General features: G+C 40.3%; 2 protein-coding genes across 2 annotated transcripts; one reads left to right on the top strand and one right to left on the bottom strand.

The window, feature by feature from the left end:
• Positions 1–4,800: 4,800 nt before the first annotated feature.
• On the bottom strand, positions 4,801–9,130 carry LOC131104213 (monocarboxylate transporter 2-like). Its single transcript, XM_058051167.2, has 4 exons — positions 8,784–9,130; positions 7,716–7,859; positions 5,156–5,992; positions 4,801–5,078 (listed from the first exon to the last, which is right to left on the bottom strand). Exons 1-4 carry the CDS (start codon positions 8,998–9,000, stop codon positions 4,912–4,914), a joined length of 1,365 nt encoding a protein of 454 aa, XP_057907150.2. The 5' UTR covers positions 9,001–9,130; the 3' UTR covers positions 4,801–4,911.
• Positions 9,131–11,435: 2,305 nt separating this feature from the next.
• Positions 11,436–22,550, top strand: LOC131104403 (calcium-independent phospholipase A2-gamma-like). The gene is made up of 11 exons (XM_058051531.2): positions 11,436–11,830; positions 12,990–13,178; positions 13,294–14,472; positions 15,429–16,765; positions 16,841–16,966; positions 17,037–17,194; positions 19,292–19,386; positions 19,459–19,630; positions 19,688–19,745; positions 19,833–20,027; positions 20,897–22,550. The coding sequence occupies exons 3-11, from the start codon at positions 14,433–14,435 to the stop codon at positions 21,353–21,355; spliced, it is 2,640 nt and encodes an 879-aa protein (XP_057907514.2). The 5' UTR covers positions 11,436–11,830; positions 12,990–13,178; positions 13,294–14,432; the 3' UTR covers positions 21,356–22,550.
• Positions 22,551–22,837: the final 287 nt, after the last annotated feature.

The following is a 22,837-nucleotide window of genomic DNA, read 5'->3' as shown; positions in this document are numbered from 1 at the left end:
GTAAAAAAAGACAAAATTTAAGAATCCCTGGATTAAATATCACTCCACTTTTTTTACACATGGCTCCAAAATGAGGTTAAAAGTGATCGAGGGGAAGTGATGGCTGACGCCAGTGGCACCATCGAAACACCCTAAGTACAACTGCGCTTGTCACAAGAATAGCCGCCTGGATTAAATCGCTGTGGTCCCAATTAAAGTCAGATTTACTGACATCAGTCACAGTTCATCACAGTGATTATGCCCAAGCTGTTGAGAGAGGATGATATGAAGCTCAAGGGATACTGCTACTAATTGAAGGTCTCTCTTAGAAGCAACGTGGCGTTACACTTGCATCCACATAACCGCGTTGATGCACATTAATCTCAAAAGACGTTGTGTAATAAGCTCAATCATATCGTTCTTGCTGAATGTAAAAAACAAAAGTGGTTCAGCCCTAAGGCTGTCCATTTACATAGTTAATCTGAGCTGCAGATAATGTTATCCGAGCTTATAAACAAAGCTATTGATTCACTCACATAAGCAATTTTGTTGCAGTCAATATGCACCTTGCAGGGACATGATAAGGACAGAACATTTAAGTATACATTTGTAATAATAGCATTGTTCTTTCCTTCAATGGTTCGTCAATGGATCTTGCACTGCAGATGCTCCAGGGGGGAATGCAACTATAATCACACAAAGTGTGGAGAAAGTTTGACCTGATTGGTCGGTACTAGCATCATCAGTATGAAGCAGTCCTAAAAGTTTACAAGATGGTGGATTTTGGTGAAACATTAGACCAGTTTTAAAGTCGCTACCCCATCGGCTTCAAGATCGATTTTAAGATTCTCTTACTGGTTTTTAAATGTCTTAACGGCTTTGCCCCTTCGTATTTATCTGATATGCTTTTACCATATCAACCCCCGTGCACCCTGCGGTCCTCCGGCACTGGCCTTTTACCAATACCAAAACCCAGAACAAAAACCCACGGTGAGGCAGCATTTAGCCACTATGGCCCCCACCTGTGGAACAGCCTGCCGGAGGGCCTCAGGACTGCGGAGACTGTTGATATTTTTTAAAAAAGATTAAAGACGCACCTTTTTAATCAGGCTTTTAAATCATATTTTTTAACTTTTCTTATGTTTTTATCTTTTTAGTCCTATTTTATGCTCTTAGTCTTCATCTTTTAACTCCAGTGTTATGTTTTTATCTTTTTAGTCCTATTTTATGCTCTTAGTCTTCAGCTTCTAACTCCAGTGTTTCCTCAGGGGGGTCCTCCACACTTGGGGGCTGTTCGGGTCTGCTGAAGAGGCGCCATCCTTCGGTCCCTTCGGTTCCTCCCTTTAATGTGGGGATCCGCCCGGGTGCTGGTCCCCCAATGGCACGGCCGGCAGCTCCTCCCAGTGTGGACGGCCCCAAAGGTGACGTTTCCTTAATTGATCCTCAGTGCCATGCCATGTCTCTCTACTGTGTGTGATTGTGTGATTGCGTGTGTGTGTGTGCGTGTGTGGGTCTAGTATGGAGGGCGGGAAGGAGGGGCTTTCTTTTGTTTCTTTGTTTTTTCCTTTTAATTGTGGAAATTGTTTTAATTCTGTAAAGCACTTTGTGTTGCATTTCTTTGCAGGAAAAGTGCTATACGAATAAAGTTGATTTGATTTGAAACACAAGAACCCACATGACTTTTACAGTGGTACTTGGTGAATTATTGGGCGGAGTGTGGCGCAGCGGTAATTTGGTCCAGCGCACCATTGTGCGCAGCCAATTTGGTAATTTGGTTGACTGGAAATGTGCTTAGATGGGCGTGGCAGCACACCAGTTGCTTTAGGTTTGACTTGGGCTCAAATTGCATAACCCATCCATAGATTGCAGTAGGGCGAGAGTGGGCGGGGCCGTTGCCACATGTCCTCCTGAGGAGATCGAATTATGAATGTTTCCGGTGGTTGATCTTGACCTTAGCTAAGTTTTTAGAAAAGACAAGGGATAGACCCCCGACCGCTCCTATGATTGCGCCATACAGTTACTTCCTGGGGCGTCCTTACCTAACGCCAGGATGAACACTAGTCCATTGAAACATTTCTGGTTCGATTTCCGCTATTATATTTTTCTTCAAAAATATATGAATTAGGCTGCACGGTGGAAAAAAAAGTGGTTGGTGGGCAGGCCACACAGCTAGGAAACCCGAGTTCGATTCCACCCTCGGGCATCTCTGTGTGGAGTTTGCATGTTCTCCCCGTGCATGCGTGGGTTTTCTCCGGTTTCCTCCCACATTCCAAAAACATGCTAGGTTAATTAGCGACTCCAAATTGTCCATAGGTATGAATGTGAGTGTGAATGGTTGTTTGTCTATATGTGCCCTGTGATTGGCTGGCCACCAGTCCAGGGTGTTCCCCGCCTCTCGCCTGACGACAGCTGGGATAGGCTCCAGCACCCCCCGCAACCCTCGTGGCGTCCTTACCTAGATGCTTATCCATTTTGCATCAAATACCATACATTTGTTCAATATTCAACAGACTTATTAATGGCAATCTATTAATATTATAGCTGAATAATAAACAATAAATATAGCAACTTCTAATCAATTTTAAACTTGCACTTTTTTCATAGGTTGGCTGTTCCTGCGACTTATACTCCAGAGCGACTTATAAATGAAAAAAATATTTATGTTACATAAACACCGGACACCTTTTCTGCTTATGTTTATTTTTTGTGTAGCTGAATAAGCATTGTGTTAGCATATCTTACACCTATTCAGCCTGTTCTCTATTATTTTGTTATTAGAACTTCAAAGAGGACGTAATGTCTGTTTTGGTCAAGTAGTTTGGAAAATAAATTACATGCAAAAAATGCGACTTATACTCCAGTGTGTTTTATGTATGTTTTTTTCTACCTAATTATGCATTTTTGGCCTTGTGTGACTTATACTCCGGAGCGACTTATAGTCCAGAAAATACGGTAATGTACCCCAACCATTTCTGGTTCAACCATGCCCATTTCCGATTTATGTCATCCACCAATTTCTGTTTATTAGCATGCAGCCAATAATAAAATGTTGCATAAACATTTATTATACACCATGACTTCCAACATAGTGTGTAATGTCTTTAATGTAAGTGTAACATTATTACTCTTGCTATTCAAACAATAAAATACAGAGAAATGTCGCCTCATCCTGAAAATGGTGGCGGCAAGCATGAGCTGGAAGTTGCTTGTCACTGCCGTACGTCCATAAAGGAGAATGGCAAGTGTAATGCATTACATATGTATTTATTCTATGTCGGCTTAATGAATGAATGAATGAATTTGACCATGGCAGAAGTAACAATTCACAAAAAGTATTTTCAAAAGCCAAGGACCATTCTTTGGTTCACTTCCCTCTGTTGAGCTGTCAGTAGAGCGCTGTAGCGTGCGCGCGGTGGATGACCTCCGGTATGAAGCCACTTTGTGCAGGTTAACTGAAACAAAAGCACCGGCTGCAGTTTTGATTTTCTTTTGTCGCTCGGTAGAATAAAACACTTTTAAAGTCGTGACCAGACTGCATTTCGCCCGCGCTGTTAATTCACAGTTCATTCCACGTGTCATATTTCTTAGCAGGGCAGCAAAAATTGTCAAGTAACATCCCTGCAGGTTACAGAATGACTATTGGCTTGTAAGGTGGAACGTATAATCAATCGCTCAATCCATCTTGCGTGGTATTGAATTCACATTTACCTATGATAACAAACTTGTAAGGCTTGTTAATTCTACTACACAAATACACACATACACATAGTTTATTACGCTTGAGGAGAATTTCATATTCCCAAGCAGCTCTGCAAAAATGGGTTCCCAGCGCGCAAAAGATGACCTCATCAAACCGGCGCTCAAGTGTGTAAACAAATGTGGATGGCTAGCAGGTAGCAAATTAGCTTGCTTCTCTTATACTGTAAATTCATTTTTGAGACGCCGCCTATCCTCAGTAGGAATGTATCAATTCCCAGAAGTAAGCATTGGAAAATTGCTGTGTGTGTGTGTGTGCACTCGATTATGAGAGTCTGAAAATGCAGCTTTTTTATATATTATATGAATACATATTATATTATATTAATACATATTATATTATATGTATTTTCAATCGTTTGTTAGGGAGATTACTTTTCCTCTTCATTTTTGCATCAACGTATTGGACAACTGGAGTCATATGACGGATTCCAATGTTAAGTCCAACTTTATTATTTATTTATTTATTTATTTATTTATTTATTTATTTATTTTTCATTTTTCATTTTTCATTTTTCATTTTTCATTTTTCATTTTTCATTTTCTATTTTTAATTTTTATTATTATTTTTAATTATTTTTTATTTTTTATTTTTTATTTTTTATTTTTTATTTTTTATTTTTTATTTTTTATTTTTTATTTTTTATTTTTTATTTTTTATTTATTTTATTTTTTAGTTAAGTCCAACTTTCAAACTCATGGATCAGAGCTTCAGGGTGTGATACCGCCCATCTCGACTTTTCAGGTATCAACTTATTGGGAGTACCACTTCCCCCTGGCCATCAAACCGCTGAAGCCCCTTTACCTGCCCACATGCACACGGAAAACCTAAAATTATTATCATTTATTAAAAATTATTTAAATTATTTGTACAAATTACTGTTTACGCTGTACATTGTTCATATTTGATGTCATCGGTTTATTATTTATTATTATACGGGAGGCAGGTAACGACATCTATCTATCTATCTATCATCCTTATGTGTTAGGGAAATCCTCATTGTATTTGAATATTGTTCTGTAGTTATGAGGAATAAAGTTTATTTTAAACAACAAACCTATCTATCTATCTATCTATATGCATACAAGTTGAAAAGTGTCTACAGTTCTAATCTGAGGTAGAAAAAAAATCTCTTCATTGCAACTCAGTGCTCACTCAGATCGATTAAATTCACTTCATTTTAAGTTGTAAGCTTCCGCAGTCGACCGATACCTCTGCTCCTCGTCCAGTCTCTTGTAGTTATAATAATGCATGATGAAGAAAAACAGTCCCGGCACCAGCATAATTACACCACATGCGTAATACATATACTTGTAGTCTCCAAAAATATCAACAAGAGCTCCTGAAAGAAGAAGAATTAATCAGTTAACACAAATATAGTTTTGTGTGTATTTTTTTTAAAATGACTATATTCCAAACCTGAAAGTGGAGGGCCGAGCAGCACGGGGCCACACTCGATGATAGTGACAAGTCCAACCGCACTGGAGAAACGATGAGCTCCCACCAGGTCCATCAACACCTCAAAGAGCAGAGAACAGACCATTCCGAATGTAAAGCCGAAAAAGACAGCATAAACAACAAAGCCCACATATCCGGACACCAGTGGGCACATCAGGTGACACACTCCATTGCAGGAGACAGCCAAACTGAATAGATATTGGATTCTTGGTCGGATCCACTTTGTGTTGCCGATGAAGCCGGTTGCTGGTCTAATAAACATATCTACTAAAGCAAAAATAGAGAGCAAGAATGCTGCTGAATATTCATCGATTCCTTGATGTTTGGCATATGGCGCTAAGAAAACCACAGGTGCGAAAAAGCCAAATAACATGACCACATTACCGATGAGATAAATAAGGAATCCCCTGTGTTTGAACAGCGACACGTCTATAAACCTGTCAACACATCCATTTTTCTTGCTCTCATTTTGGCTTTCCACAGCATGGTTATTATCTTCGACCATCTCCTCCGCTTCATTACTGTCTTCCGCGTCCGGTTTTGGTTCAGGTTGGACGTTTTTGTTGACAGGTCTCATCAGAGAACCGGCAACACAGCAGTTCAAAACAATAGCTCCCAGGATGAGGAAGCTTCCTCTCCATCCAAAAGAATCAAAGAGGAACTGATTGAGGGGAGCCAGACTGAACAGAACTACTGGACTTCCTGTCATCGCCAGCCCGTTCGCCATCGGTCTCTTCGCGTGGAAGTAGGTTCCGATGATGGTCAGAGCCGGCTGCAGATTGAAGGCAAGGCCGAAACCTGTTGAAATTATACAAGGGCTCATCAGCATATCATAAATTCATAATTGGCCATTAAGATCCTTTCAATATAGTTCTAGTATTGTACATAAAAAGGGCATTATCAAGAGATGCTTTACAGAGGTTTTAACAATAATTATAATAATAATAATAATAATAATAACCAGGGTCTGGCTCATAATTTCTGTTGTCCACCAAGCCACCATCATGGACTTGATTGACAACAATTTAAGCAAAGGTGATTAGGCCTAAGGGTATTATTATTATTATTGTTTTATTGTTGTTATTTCCGGCACGGCGGTCGAGTGGTTAGCGCGCAGACCTCACAGCTAGGAGACCAGGGTTCAATTCCATCCTCGGCCATCTCTGTGTTGAGTTTGCATGTTCTCCCCGTGCATGCGTGGGTTTTCTCCGGGTACTCCGGTTTCCTCCCACATTCCAAAAACATGCTAGGTTAATTAGCGACTCCAAATTGTCCATAGGTATGAATGTGAGTGTGAATGGTTGTTTGTCTATATGTGCCCTGTGATTGGCTGGCGACCAGTCCAGGGTGTACCCTTCCTCTCGCCCGAAGGCAGCTGGGATAGGCTCCAGCTCCCCCTGCGACCCTCGTGAGGAAAAGCAGTAGAAAATGAATGAATGAATGAATGTTGTTATTGCTATTATTATCATTACTTCACAGTAACTGGATTGAACGTTTTTGTTGTTGACGGGTCGTCCTGAGGTTTATGGAACAAAAAAGTCAAGTGGTAGACCCACTCTCCCGATGTGGAGATGTTGCAGGGGGCATCCCTCATGATTGAAGGTCCCCCGTCTGTGTGGTCATGTCTGCGTTTCACAATGGCCGCCTGACAAAGGGTTTCTTTCTTCCAGGGGAATAATGTTACTCTTTTGTGAGTGCCCTTCTAATCTATATATTCAATTGGGAATGTTATTGGGATGAATGGCAAGAAAGTTTTCCGAAAAGGGACATCAGTTCCAGACAATGAATGCCCTACATGAAGCCCTCTTGGAGAAACATTCCCATAAGCCTCCAGGAGTCCTTTTTTTGAACATTCATTCATTCATTTTCTACCGCTTTTCCTCACGAGGGTCGCAGGGGTGCTGGAGCCTATCCTGGCTGTCTTCGGGCGAAAGGCGGGGTGCTGGTGGCCAGCCTATCACAGGGCAGACAAACAACCATTCACACTCACATTCATACCTATGGACAATTTGGAGTCGCTAATTAACCTAGCATGTTTTTGGAATGTGGGAGGAAACCGGAGTACCCGGAGAAAACCCACGCATGCACGGGGAGAACATGCAAACTCCACACAGAGATGGCCGAGGGTGGAATTGAACCCTGGTCTCCCAGCTGTGAGGTCTCCACGCTAACCACTCGACCGCCGTGCAGCCCTTTTTTTTTGAACATTTTATTTATATATATTTTTAACCTATTGTTTTAGGCGTCTGATGAGCTGATAAACAACTTATTTATTTGTTTATTTTGAAGCTCAGAGCTGATAAAACCCTGCCTGAACACGCACCTGCACCATATTATTAAAAAATGGTTTATGAAACATTGCCTTACGATATCCAGACATGTGGCAATATGACAAGTCCTGACAGCTCAATCAGTCAACTACGACACATAAACAAACATGACCAAACTACACATTTCTAACCGTGTATGTGACTTGTATAGCTATTACGCTGACGTGAAACAATGAAACCTGTTACATTACCTCCAATTACTCCAATGCAGATATACAGATGGAAAATACTTGTCCCAAAAGAAGCCAGCACCATACCACAGCCAACCATGAGCCCACCAACCATCACCACGGGTCTGCTGCCATAGCGATTCACAAGAATGCTGCTCACGGGCCCTGCAGAGGGGAGAGCGGTTCCACTTGTAAATACTTAACAGTATCTTTATAATCACGAATGATGTCGCTTCATTCTATTAAACCTGCACAGAAATGTAATGGTAATGGTTTTATTTCATTTGAACATGCATAGATTGTCCTTGAACCTAAGTAAAACTAAAATCATGCTGTTTGAACAAAGCAAAACTTGTTCTCAATCAGAAATCACTCCACACTCTTTATTGCTTCTACCATATCTTACTTATTGTGTGGAAATATGGGCTAATAACTATAAAAGCAATCTTCACTTGCTAAATGTACTGCAAAAAAGGCCAGTAAGGATAATTCAGAATGCCGCCTACAGAGAACATACTAACTCCTTATTTCTAAAATCACAAATACTTCAACTTGCTGATATAGTTAATTTCCAAACAGCTAAAATAATGCATAAGGCTAAAAAATAACCAATTACCTAAAAATGTCATCCAATACTTCTCTACAAGAGAGGAGAAATATGATCTCAGGGAAGAACTACATTTGAAACACTTCTATGCTAGGACTACGTTAAAAAGCCATAGCATTTCAGTATGTGGAATCAAACTATGGAATGGATTGAGTAAGGGAATCAAACAATGCACAACGATGAGCCAATTCAAGAAACAATACAAGCAGTTGATGTTTGCTAAATACAAGGATGAAGAGTCTTGAACCAGTCATGATGTGCTATATATATCACTATATTGACACTTACTATGGTACACATTATGTCATTGGATGGTCATATCACCTCATACTTCGGTACAAGGTGCATTATTAAAAAAATATTATTATTATTATTTTTAAAAAAACCTTAAACTGCATTATTGAAAGCAGGAAGTGAACAAATGTAACAGTTACTGATTGTAAAAGTACCAGACGGAGGGGTAGGATTTAATAACTACTGACCTGCAGCATACATTGATGCAAGCATGACTGAGGAAACCCAAGCAATCTGGCTGTAGGAAACAGAAAAATATTCCTGGATCTCCTTGTAGTATATGGTGAGCGACTTGGGAAAAGCATAGGCAAATCCAATGGAGATGAAGGAAGCAAAGACGACAGCCCAGCCCCATCCTCCATCTGGTGGAATGTAGCCCAAATTGGTTGCTGCTTTTGGTGGCATGTAGGATTCAAGGACTGAATAGAGAACAGAAGCAAAAAAAAAAAAAAAAAAATTGAGTTGAGACGACGACAAAGCTACAAAGCAAAGGTTGTATGCAGTCAACAGACCACACCTCTGCACAATCTTTGGATCGGCCTGTGAAGTGCATTGCTGTGCCTGATTGTGACCGCCTCCCTCAGAGAGGCCCTGCTGAAAGTCTTTTCATCTTATCACGTGTGGGGGGGAAAAAAAAATACAAGCAGCGTATAGACCAGCTTCAGGGAGTGATCTAGACATTGTCCTCCATAACTGCTGCATACTATCAATGTCGGTCTGTGATTTTTTTTTTTTTATTTTAATGCTGCTATCCACCCTAAAAGCTGAAAAGTCAGTTTCATAATGAAATAAAATGACATTCAAAGTAATAAGACACACAATAGAACCAGTTAAATTGGACTTTGTGTCTCTTTGCAGGTGAATGACAACTCTCGGGTGCTGAAGATGGTTCAAATACTGCACTTAAAACGTGTGAGTTTATTTCTCCTGGGGGGTTGATGAAAGCTTCTCACATGCCTTTTTCAGAGTTCCAGAGTGCAGAATTTATACTACAAATAACACGAAAAAAAAAATAGTAAAAACCATCAAAGAGAGCACTGTGGTGGTTTTTCCAATGGCGCAACTATTCAAGCGGTAACTATACTTATATTGATTCTCATTTTGTGGTCTCTGTGTGTAGCGTGCAAGTAAAAAAATGGCTTTGGTTGGCCAATAGTTAATACTGAAAACAATTGTGACTACTCTCATCGAGCTTTAAAGAATGTTCATGTGGAATTGCAAACAGTGACTTCAAAAGAAACAGAGGACGAGGGGGCCCCTTTACTCCCTGCTTCTGCTTCATCGACCCACCCTTACAAACTCATTCACAAATGCTTTTATTGGATCCAGGATATCTGTGGCCGTTTGATCATCTGGGACTGTAGACATCCACCCAGAGACACATGCATGGAAGTACCCTCATGGAAATAACATACATCTTTAATAGGTGGAGCTTGTTTTTTTCACTTCCCACAGCTTTGTGGGGTGCTCTATAGTCTCAGCTGTACAAGCATGTTTTGTTTGTATGGAACAAGGACAAGGAGCAAATCTGATCCTAAGCATTGCTTTTTAAAACATCAGGTTTGCCTTCAGTGGGGTATTTATGTCATGTATTCAGTGTTAGGTTACTGCTGGTTGATTGGCAGCCCATGAGGAGAACATTTTTTTTTTTTTTTACAGGACTCATTAAACAAATAGACCACATGCAAGCAGTTGCAGTTTAACTGTACACGTACAGTACCATTACAGTTTTCTTATGATTGACTTACAGTGTAATTACAGGTTGAAACATCAATTTCTATTCATTTTGTAGGCAGGCTGGACTTTATCCTAAGTAGCTTGGACTTTGAGAGGCGGGGTTTTCTATGGACTGGTCACCAGTTAATCACAGGACACGTCAACATTCACACTTGTATGGAATTTAGAAGCGTATTGTAGTGTGGGAGGAGGCCAGAGTACCTGGAAAAACCCACGCAAAAATGGGGGCGTATTTGCAAACTCCACACAAAGTTTAGCTCACCGGTCACCAGTTTCCTTCCACATTGCAAAAATTAAAGGTTAATTGGTGACTCTAAATTGCACATAGGTATGAATGTGAGTGTGAATAATTGTTTGTTTATATGTACCCAGCGATTGGATGGCAACCCCCGCCTCTCAAGTCAGCTAGGATAGGCTCCAGCATACCCACGTGACTCCAGTGAGGATAAGCTGCATATAAAATGGTTGAATGGAAGGGAAGATGGAAAGAGAGGAAAGCCCCAAAACAAACAACTGAAAAAGGAAACATTTCACACAATGTCAGTTGGTCACAGGCTTGCTGTAGTTGTTACAAGCAGTTTAATGTAGGTTGCATTGTGTTGCACTGTTATGGAACTATCTAGAACTTGCTCACACAAGATTGTCTTCAGGTAAAAATTATGAAATTTTATATTTTATATTTTATATTTTATATTTTATATTTTATATTTTATATTTTATATTTTATATTTTATATTTTATTATGGTACAATCTAAAACTGCTCACACAAGAATGTCTTCAGGTAAAAATGATACAATATTTTATATTTTTCATTTTTCATTTTTCATTTTTTACTTTGTATTTTATATTTTATATTTTATATTTTATATTTTATATTTTATATTTTATATTTTATATTTTATATTTTATATTTTATATTTTATATCATCCATGCGCTTCACTTCTGCACTTGTCACACATTTGAAGTACACTTGCACTGCTTTACATAGTAGATTGTCGCCCCCATGTGGTGATTAAAATATCGCTGGTTTATTTCAATGACCCGGAAGTTCTGAGTCCCAAAACCACTGCTTGGTTTAGTTCAATGACCCGGAAGTTCCGAGTCCCAGAACCACGCCTACCGGTTCCGCTGCCGTTACAAAACAGTCCTAGTGTCTGTATGACTTTGAATGTAGCATCATAAGTAAAAGTCGAAAAAATTCTGATTTAATGTTTGTTTATTTTCTGCTGTAACCGCTGTAATTAATAATGTTTCTGCGATCAAGTGACGATAGCTAACAGAGAAGTCAGATAGCACACTTCCGATAGGCTTCTGTCGTATTTAATCAGTTAGCTATTGTGTTAGACCGGTATTATTATTATTATAAGTTTGTCTCCATGTTTTCCAACATGACAATACGTGTTGTATCAGCTTTAGCCTCACAGGCCCGTATCCATTCCAGAATAACCCTCTGCAAATATCAACATCGAAACTTCGCCTCTCAGAATGGAGTCAAGGTGAGTTTTTGCAGATATTGATGAGTTAGACTTTACATATATTGCAGTACATGGTAACAAAGTAAATTTTGGTATATTTCGCTTTATATATACACTATACTATACTACTCATGAAAGCTTTGAAGAGCTTAGGTTGTGTTAACTATTGATTAGCGTATGCCACACTCAATGATACCAAATTAACATTGACATAAATGTCAGATTAAAGTCATCACCTTGAAAATCCTGGATCGAGACCCTCTGGATGGTTCGGGTTTTATCAACAGCATGTCCTCTAAGAAACCGAAGTGTGAACTTGGCTGTCAAAGTTGCAAAGTGGACACCACCAGATATATTTGGCTTTTAGTTTTAAATGTCAGGGATGCAACATGTCAGTAAGCACCCCATTCCAAGTAGTTCTACTTCAACCAGTCAATACAAATAGCATAGGTGTAGAGCACACACCGAAATAACACAAAAGGCTGCAGGACTAACTGTTAATATAAGGTGATTATTAACATTATTCACTAAATCATGTATTTCAGGTTCCGAGGTGGCAGTTGAAATTGAATATTCTGACAAGGAATTGGAGTACAATGCATAATGACATGGTGTAAATGAGCGGTACACGATAGTTATTAGTAATATGAAGAATTGTGATGTCATTCTGATAAATCTGATAACATGAAATAATATCTCCGATAAGTGATTCTTCTTCTTTTCTGTGACATGCTGCAAATGGCCTGTCATAACTCCCCCCCGAGCTCACTTGTAAACAAACATGGCGTCAGTCGAGTGGGACTTCTCACTGTTTCAGGAGGAAGACATTTTGGCAAATGCTCAGCAAATAATTCTGCAATGAGAGAAAAAACATTAAGCTTGGTAAACCCTATGAAGCCATGGTTGCCGCAACTTAAAAAAAATGTTTTAGTTGTGATGTCAACATATTTGGTTACAACAAATCTACAGATATCTTCACGATTGGCTGGCGATCAGTACCACTGGTACCACGCCTTTCACCTGGGATAGGCTCCAGCATACCCCTGAAACCCTACTGGTCCAGGTGTGCACAGATTACATTTAAATCTAAATGTTAAAATATTTATTAGGAAAAAAAGAAGGTGCATCCCTTGTGTAAATGATGATGCAAATGACCCATTATTTCTGCTCTTTTTAAAAGGTGCTTTATGACGGACTTTGTCCCATATGTGTTACGGAAATTCGGTTCCTTCAGTTCCTGCAGAGGAACAAGCCCGGTGAGGTGGACTTTGTTGATATCTCACTTCCAGGCTATGATGGAGCCAAATACAAGGGGGTCAGCTATGAGGCGGCCATGGAGGAAATGCATGTGATTGATGAGAACAATGAGGTCAGTTGACATAAGTCATACAATTATGTGTTTTGTTTTTTTAGAAATATTTATTAAATAGTTGTCTTTAGCATCTAATATATGTGCTTTTCCAACTGTGTTCTTTTATGAGCAGGTTCATCGGGGTGTCCCGGCATTTGCGGTCATGTACAGCGCAGTGGGCTTGGATTTGTTGGGCCGCTTTATGATGTGGCCACCCGTGAGACCGTTTATGGAGAAGTCTTATGCTTTGTTTGCCAAGAATCGCTTAAAGTGGACCGGACGCAATGGGGAGTGCACCACAGGACGTTGTGAAAAGAAAACGCCCTGACCCTCAGTAAAAAAAAAAAAAAAAAAGCTAAATTACGGACTCTTTAAAGGCCACTTGTTATGTTTTAGGTTTATTATGGATCCAAAGGGTAACACAGTCACCTACTGAAGGCCATGACGGTACAATACTGCAAGTGTTTATAGTTGTGCTGTCTTCCTAGGAGTATTTTAATAAACACTACACTACACCACCGTAGGTCTTTGCTAAGTTCCTGAAAAGGTAAATATAGATATTAAATATATACAAATGTAATATGACTACTGTCTGTTGAGTTGGGCCATTATTCATTAAAACATCCATCCATCCATTTTATGGGCATGCTGGAGCCTATCCTAGCTGTCTTCGAGCAAGAGGTGTGGTACATCCTGGACTGGTCGCCAGCCAATCACAGGGCACATATAGACAAACAACCATTCACACTCAAATTCATACCTATAGACAATAACAAATTATGCACAAATTCAGTTGCAGGTCAAAAAGTGTCCACTAGATGTCACTACATTTTTGATAGTATAAATTGTAACTGCTGCATAAAGTGCAATTTAACTTTAGTGAATGTCTTGTTAGATTGACACATCTAAATAAAAAATGTCACCTTGAAAGTTTCCACATTGTAGCTACAGGACAAAGTTGTTTACTAAAAGCACCGATACCACTATGCATGTGAGTATGTGTGCATGTTTTGATGTAAGATGCAGCTAACATTAGCCTACCATGTGTTTCCACTACTCAACAGTGACACATGACCACATGACCTTTAAGCCTGTTTGCTTTGAATGAGTATTGGTCAGGACCACCCACCCCCAAAGCCACCACCCACCCCTGCTGATCCAATAAGGCTCAAGCTTGGACAGAATGCAAGGAGTTGGGTATCACAACACAAGAGAAAAATAGTGTTTCGGGCAGGTTTACAAGTGAATTATTAAAAATAATAACAATGGCTGATGTGCGGACATGAGGACGGAAGAAGCTTAGATGTTTCAGGTAAATATTCAGTAGATGTCATTCAAGGTTAAAGTAGCTTTAGGCTACTTTGTGTATTGACCTTGATGTGTTCTAGTGAAAGAACAACCTTTTGCTTCTTTAGTGAACACTGTTGAATTCTGTTCTTGACATAATGAATGCGGATAGAATAGTATATTTATTGTAAATGTATGAGTGCAAAAAAACAAGGAAATGTTTCAATGTTGACAGAATTACTGTCAATAGAATAGAAAGTAAACATTGTCAGCACGTGACGGGATGTGACTTCATGGTGAAGATGCATTGTTGATTGTTTTGACGTTTATTCTTCACGGCCCCTTACGAAAAGAAAATATATTACTTTAAATATATTGTATTATATTAAAATATATTATTTTTCCATTATATTTTCCAATACATTATATGTTATAAATACATGGAATAATATATTTTTGTACATATATTATACAATATATTATATATTCATGTAATATATGGCAATATATTACAAATGATTGCCGCTTTCAATATATTGAAATATATTAAATCCAAATATATAATATATGAGTTTATATATCCCAAATTATATGCAATTTTATATATGTAAAAATATAGTCCTCTTTTGGTCTTGATCGCAAGATATTTTTTATATGTATCAATATATACACATATATGATCTATGCATATATTGCAATATATTGGAAAATATATTTCCTAATACATTGCATTATATTTGCCAATATACTGCAATATATATTTTTTTTCCATAAGGGGCAGCATGCTAAAATAAGCATCTTTTCTCAATTTTGACAAATCACAACATTGATTGTCATAAGGTTGAAGAGTTGATTTCAACTAATACAGAATACCGATTTCACCACTAGACACTGCGTCTATGCAATTTTGGAACTGCATCAAAATATGTATTTACAGTTTCTGTTGTTGAAAATGAATCCACATGTGATTTTTTCCCTCAGAACCGTTTTCAATATCATCTTTCGTCTGGACGTTGAAGGACTGCAAGCTGATCGCAGCAATGGGTCGTTATATCAGCATCAATTTACGGTCTGTGGACAGGAATTCATACTGTAAAATGAAATACTTGATTGTCCTCTTCAGAAGGTCTCCCCATTCAGGCTGTGAACCACTCCACCTTCGTAGATATTCATCATCGTCATCACCACCATTTGCACGTCAAGCTATTTTTACACATTTCAATCCATGTAATGACATTTTCCTTCAGGATTTTTCCAAACAAATAAAGAATCTCCAAATTGCACGATGCAATTCATCCTCTAACCGGGATGCTATCAAAGCAGAAGCTCCTATTGGGATCATCGAGGTGGCGCAGAACAATTGTGAATTAACTTCTGTGGGAGGACGCCTCGGACAATCTTTTAATCGACTCGCCAGACATATTAATATTTATTTCAAGAAAAAGGACACCGGTCTCGGAGCTGAAAATGTCAATATTGTCAGAACTCCCACGTATTTTGGCAGGAAACAGCGGCAAAGTCAGCAGGCAACCGGAAAGGTTACTATGTCCGAGAGCAAAGATCTAAATGTCTCCTTGAAAGACAAGCAGGAGGACTCGGGTCTTGGAGTTCAACTATTTCACATTAGTTCTTTAGCAACAAGATTTGGTGAGAGCTACAATTACGTCGCCAGTCACATTAATTCAGTCTTCTCTAAGGATTTTGCCAAAGTGCAAATTCCAACCAAAGAAGAAGCCATATCTGTCACAAAATATCCCAACAAGAGACAGACGAGGAGAAAAATTCACATTAATTGCATTAGAAATTCCACAGAAAGTGAAAAATCTCCATTAAAACCGAGTGTAGACCAAGCACCAGTGGAACCAGACCACATCAACAACTGGGAGGACAGCTATCGCCATTTTGCAAAACACATCAATAAGTACTTTGGCGCCAAGGTTGCTGATGATGCAAGCCTTCGGAATCAAACAGAACCAACTACACAATCTACATCACAGAAACCCATCATCACACCTGAAAGTGGGCTTTTCCACAGCGGCCACAACTCAACCGACTTCGGAGACAATCATTCCCAGATGTCAAATCATATTAATCAATATTTCAAAGGGGGCGGGACGTTGGACGACATAAATCTCCAAAAATCGATGAACTCGCTCACTGCAGACAGAAACCAAGCAGTCGCCTTGATGGATTGCTTTCGTCACCCCACGAGAGCCATCCCTGACCTACTGGGGGCATATCTGAACCGGGTAGCTTCATCCCAGACCGGAATGAGAAAACCCACCGTGAAGTCACCAGGAGCAGGGATGAATAGAACGGTGAGGGAATCAGGAATATAAACACCTTCAGTTCGTACATGTGAATAACGTTCCGTATCGCTTCTTTTGAGACAGAAGCAAGCAGAGGAACTGATTCAAGATCTGAGGCAGGCTTCTTCTGCAAAGTCTCTAACGACCTGTGTGGAGGCGCTGAATGAATACCTGATCAATCACCCGTCACGCAAAGCTTTGATGTGGCAGGTATGTTGGAAGCAAAACAATCACGTTTTGAGCGTAAAAAAAAACCTTGTGATGCATTCACTTCTTCCAGGAAAAAACAGCTGTTACATTACTGAGACAGCGGCGAGTCTACAGAAGCGATCCGGCTCTACAGCGTGCCATAAGAGAATCCTTGGCTCTCATTGGTTATGTTGACCCGATCAAAGGGCGTGGCATCAGAGTGCTGTCCATTGATGGTGGTGGTACAAGGTAAGAGTCGTTTGCATGCATACCATGTTTTTTTTTTTTCTACTGACATTTTGTGTTGATTTGGTGAAACGCTAAAGTTAGAGTGGTTATTTTGGAGAACCCATTGAGCCCCCGTCTTATGGGGCTCAAACACACGGCCCGCGGGCCAAATGTGGCCCGCAGGACACTAGTTTGAGGCCCCCGCCTTGATATGAAAGTTTAATGTTAGTGCGGCCCGCGCAAGTTTGATATGGATGCTGTATGGTATCATGTACCCAGAAAAAATTATTACTTTTGATTAATGTTCATGTTAAAGGTTAAATAACTGTTAATAGTTATCCTCCCTATCCGTGTGGAAGTGGTAAGTTTTTGGCTACTTAAGTTTAAAGGAAATAACTTGAAGGCTACCGTTTAGGTCGCTAGCTCTCTAGTTTGCGAGTTAGCATGTGTCTCAAGACCCTGCAGATTTTCTAAGCGGTAGAAAATGAATGAATGAATGTAGAGTCAAGACAGCCCCAAGACAGCTGGGATAGGCTCCAGCAACCCTTGCGACCCTTGTGAGGATAAGCGGTAGAAAATGAATGAATGAATGTAGAGTCAGTGTGCCAGGGTGTGCCCTGTGATTGGGTGCTGACCAGTCCAGGGTGTATCCCGCCTCTCTCGCCCCAAGACAGCTGGGATAGGCTCCAGCAAGGATAAGCGGTAGAAAATGAATGAATGAATGTAAAGTCAGTGTGCCAAGGTGTGCCCTGTGAGTGGTTGGCAACCAATCCAGGGTGTGCCCCGTCTCTCGCTTGAAGTCAGCTGGGATAGGTTCCAGCATACTCCTGTGACCCCAGTGAGGATAAGCTATAGAAAATGAATGAATGAATGTAGAGTCAGTGTGCCAGGGTGTGCCCTGTGATTGGCTGGCGACCCCGTCTCTCGCTTGAAGTCAGCTGGGATAGGCTCCAGCAACCCCCGCGACCATCGTGAGGATAAGCGGTAAAAAATGAATGAATGAATGTAGAGTCAGTGTGCCAGGGTGTGCCCTGTGATTGGCTGGCGACCAGTCCAGGGTGTACCCGGCCTCTCTCGCCCCAAGACAACTGGGATAGGCTCCAGCAAGGATAAGCGGTAGAAAATGAATGAATGAATGTAGAGTCAGTGTGCCAAGGTGTGCCCTGTGATTGGCTGGCGACCAATCCAGGGTGTGCCCCCGTCTCTTGCTTGAAGTCAGCTGGGATAGGCTCCAGCAACCCCAGCGACCATCGTGAGGATAAGCGGTAAAAAATAAATGAATGAATGTAGAGTCAGTGTGCCAGGGTGTGCCCTGTGAGTGGTTGGCAACCAATCCAGGGTGTGCCCCGTCTCTCGCTTGAAGTCAGCTGGGATAGGTTCCAGCATACTCCTGTGACCCCAGTGAGGATAAGCTATAGAAAATGAATGAATGAATGTAGAGTCGGTGTGCCAGGGTGTGCCCTGTGATTGGCTGGCGACCAGTCCAGGGTGTACCCCGCCTCTCTCGCCCCAAGACAGCTGGGATAGGCTCCAGCAAGGATAAGCGGTAGAAAATGAATGAATGAATGTAAAGTCAGTGTGCCAAGGTGTGCCCTGTGAGTGGTTGGCAACCAATCCAGGGTGTGCCCCGTCTCTCGCTTGAAGTCAGCTGGGATAGGTTCCAGCATACTCCTGTGACCCCAGTGAGGATAAGCTATAGAAAATGAATGAATGAATGTAGAGTCAGTGTGCCAGGGTGTGCCCTGTGATTGGCTGGCGACCAGTCCAGGGTGTACCCCGCCTCTCTCGCCCCAAGACAGCTGGGATAGGCTCCAGCAAGGATAAGCGGTAGAAAATGAATGAATGTAGAGTCAGTGTCCCAGGGTGTGCCCTGTGATTGGCTGGCGACCAGTCCAGGGTGTTCCCCGTCCCTCGCTTGAAGTCAGCTGGGATAGGCTCCAGCATACTCCTTTGACCCCAGTGAGGATAAGATATAGAAAATGGATGAAAACAAACAAAAACAGGCAGCAGCCATGGCCTACCGTATGTTAGTATGTGGTAGTTTTCATACTTATATAGTATATTTGCAGTTTTACTCGTGTCAAATCGGTAATTTGAACAGTTTTCTGTTGTGGCCAGAGGTGTGGTGCCTCTCCAGGTGTTAAAAATACTGGAAGCAGAGACGGGAAAGAAGATCCATCATCTCTTTGACTACATATGTGGAGTCAGTACAGGTAATCAAAAGTGATTTTGTGACAATAAATAACAAATCATAAAAAGCAACGTGTTGTGTTTTTACACTGTAGGGGCCGTGTTAGCCTTCATGCTCGGGTTGGCTCATTTTTCTCTGGAGGAATGCGCCGACATGTATCGCCGTTTTGGCTCTGAAGTGTTCCGCCAAAACCGCTTGGTTGGCACGGTGAAAATGGGCTGGAATCACTCTTACTATAATACAGAGACATGGGAGACCATACTAAGGTAAGCACACAATGGATGCTATGTAAATATTATATCATGTGTTTTTATTGTAATCAGAGAGAAGCTTGGCGATAAAGTGCTCATCAAAACAGCCAGTGATGAGTTGAGTCCCAAGGTAAGGACAAAAAAGGTCCTTTTTTATGTTTTACGGGTTTTGTACAATATTAAACGCAGACTGCAGCATCGTTTCCGATGTTGTCAGGTTTCAGCTGTCAGCGCAGTGGTCAACTGGGGCAACAGTCCGAAGGCCTTCGTCTTCTGCAATTACAACCACAAACCAGGATCTCTGAGTCGCTATGCAGGAGGCTCCAGCTACCCCATGTGGCAGGCCGTGCGAGCGTCATCCGCCGCTCCGGGATATTTCCAGGAATTCCCTTTGCAAAGTGACATCCACCAGGTGAGAAAATGTAATCATTGATGCCACTTTATTTGGATGGATGGATGGATGGATGGATGGATGGATGGATGGATGGATGGATGGATGGGTGGGTGGGTGGATGGAGTGAAATTGCCAACGAAATGTTGTTGCCTACAATAATAAATAATAATGTGGAGAATAAATAGATGACATCAAATATGAACAATGTACAGCGTAAACAGTAATTTGTACAAATAATTTAAATAATTTAGAATAAATAATAATAATTTAAAGTTTTGCGTGTGCATGTGGGCAGGTAGCTTATGTGGCATTCAGGAGTCTGATTAACAAAATGGATTTGACTTCCTGTCATATGGACAAGAAAATATAAATAACATGAAATGATACATTTGATACATTGATACAAATGATACATTTGCTTTATGCCACTTTATTTAGAATATTTAACAAAATGTATTTGAAGACCTGTCATATGGACAAGAAAATATAAATAACATGAAATGATACATTTCATGATACATTTAATACATTGATACAAATGATACATTTCCTTTATGCCACTTTATTTAGAATACTTAACAAAAATGTATTTGACTACTTGTCATATGGACAAGAAAATATAAATAACATGAAATTATATATTTCATGATACATTTCATACATTGATACAAATGATACATTTCCTTTAAGCCACTTTATTTAGAATACTTAACAAAAATGTATTTGACTACCTGTCATATGGAAAAGAAAATATAAATAACATGAAATGATACATTTCCTTTATGCCACTTTATTTACAATACTTAACAAAATGTATTTGACTACCTGTCATATGGAACAGAAAATATAAATAACATGAAATGATACATTCTCTGTTCCCGCTGCAGGATGGCGGCATCATCATGAACAATCCCTGTGCCTTAGCGGTACACGAGAGCAGACTATTGTGGCCCAGCCATCCATTCCAGTGCGTGCTGTCTCTTGGCACCGGTCGCTATGACAACGCTAAGAGAGGCCCTGCAACCTCCACCAGCCTCAGGGCCAAAATCAGTAACCTGATTAGCAGTGCAACTGACACCGAAGGGGTCCACACACTTTTAGATGACCTCCTCCCTGGCGATGTCTATTTCCGCTTTAACCCAATGCTTAGCGCCGAGGTGTCGCTAGATGAGAGCCGGCCGGCGGCCCTTGACCAGCTGGAGAGAGACACACAGGTCTACTTAGAGAGAAACCGGCTCAAACTGGCTCGACTGTGTTTGGTGCTCGGGGCGGAGAGATCAGCTGTGAGCAGAACCAAGGACTGGTTCAGTGAGAGGGTCTGGGAGATGAAGCAGAAATGGGCCTAAGGGTGCGCTCATACTTGTCATGGTTGGTTGGGTGCAAGCCAACTCTCGTGCAGCAGCTCTGCTAGTACGGATCATTTGGTTGAGTGTGAACACGTGCAAGTTCAAGTGCTCTCTTCCTCTAGGAGGGTGGAGACGGCGCTCTTTAAAAGTATATTTTAGAAGCTTTTTGTGAAAATAATACACAATATAAAAAGAGTCCAAGTAGCTCAAGTGCATTTGAGCACTTGGTAGAGCCGGGAAACTACCATTTACTGAATATTATATTGATATTGTGGATATTTTTCAGCCAACATTGCATCAATAAAAACAAAGCAGCAACCATTTATGTGATTGGCTCACCGTGGTGACTCCTAATAAGGAAAAATAAATATATAGAGGGCGTTTTTGTGTATACATACTGCATATAATATGTACAAAAATGACCAAAAAGCTCTATGCATCATATACATTGTAACTGTTATCTTGCTCTGTGTGCATCATATCAACAAATAAGTAAGTTTGAACGATAAAATAATAACTTTTCCTCTAGGAGAGTGGAGACAGCGCTCTTTAAAAGTATATTTTAGAAGCTTTTTGTGAAAATATTACACAATATAAAAAGAGTCCAAGTAGCCCAAGAGCATTTGAGCAGGCTAGCGTCACTTGGTAGAGCCGATAAACGACCATTTACTGAATATTATATTGATATTGTGGATATTTTTGTAGATTTTCGGCCAACATTGTATCAATAGAAAGCATGAAAAACAAAGCAGCAACCATTTATGTGATTGGCTCACCGTGGTGACTCCTAATAAGGAAAAAAAATATATAGAGGGTGTTTTTGTGTATACATATTGCATATAATATGTACAAAAATGACCAAAAAGCTCTATGCATCATACACATTGTTACTGTTACCTTGGTCTGTGTGCAACATATCAACAAATAAGTACGTTTGAACGATAAAATAATAAGTTGTATTTTTTTCATGTGTGCAGGAGTGGGGGGTACGTGACTGTAAAAGGTTTGGGAACCACTTCTATAATATTTTTAGGCACATTTAACAGTCTCCTTGCAACCAATTGGTTTCCTTAACAACCAGAAACAGATATACTTGCACTTGTAAGCACTTTATTAAATAAAAAAAATAAATCATTGCAATAACTACAGTAAATATGGAAATGTTACAGTTGACTGTGGAATTATTATTATTGAAGTATTATGTTGTATTATCTTCTATTTATTATTAAAAAATAAAGCCATATTTAGTTGAAAATATGTTGCATTTCATGTTTTCTCACCCCAAGGACATTTAGGATAGGCTCCTGCAGTATATTTTTCTTACCAGTATTGCACAACGACATCAAGTGAGCGGGGGCCATCCGATCTTTGAATATCAGGGGTTAAATTCCACTCATATGTCCAGAAACGGAGACTCCCACAATAGGCCCGCTTCATTCAAAACAATGGTCTATTGAGTAAATGCGCCGGTGCCAGTCAGAG

This window comes from Doryrhamphus excisus, linkage group LG15, assembly GCF_037039965.1.
Source record: "Doryrhamphus excisus strain RoL-2023G ecotype Guam linkage group LG15, RoL_Dexc_Guam_v1.1, whole genome shotgun sequence".
Taxonomy (NCBI): Eukaryota; Metazoa; Chordata; class Actinopteri; order Syngnathiformes; family Syngnathidae; genus Doryrhamphus; species Doryrhamphus excisus.
The sequence above is the reverse complement of the archived record's forward strand: the minus strand, read 5'-3'. Positions and strand labels throughout refer to the sequence as shown.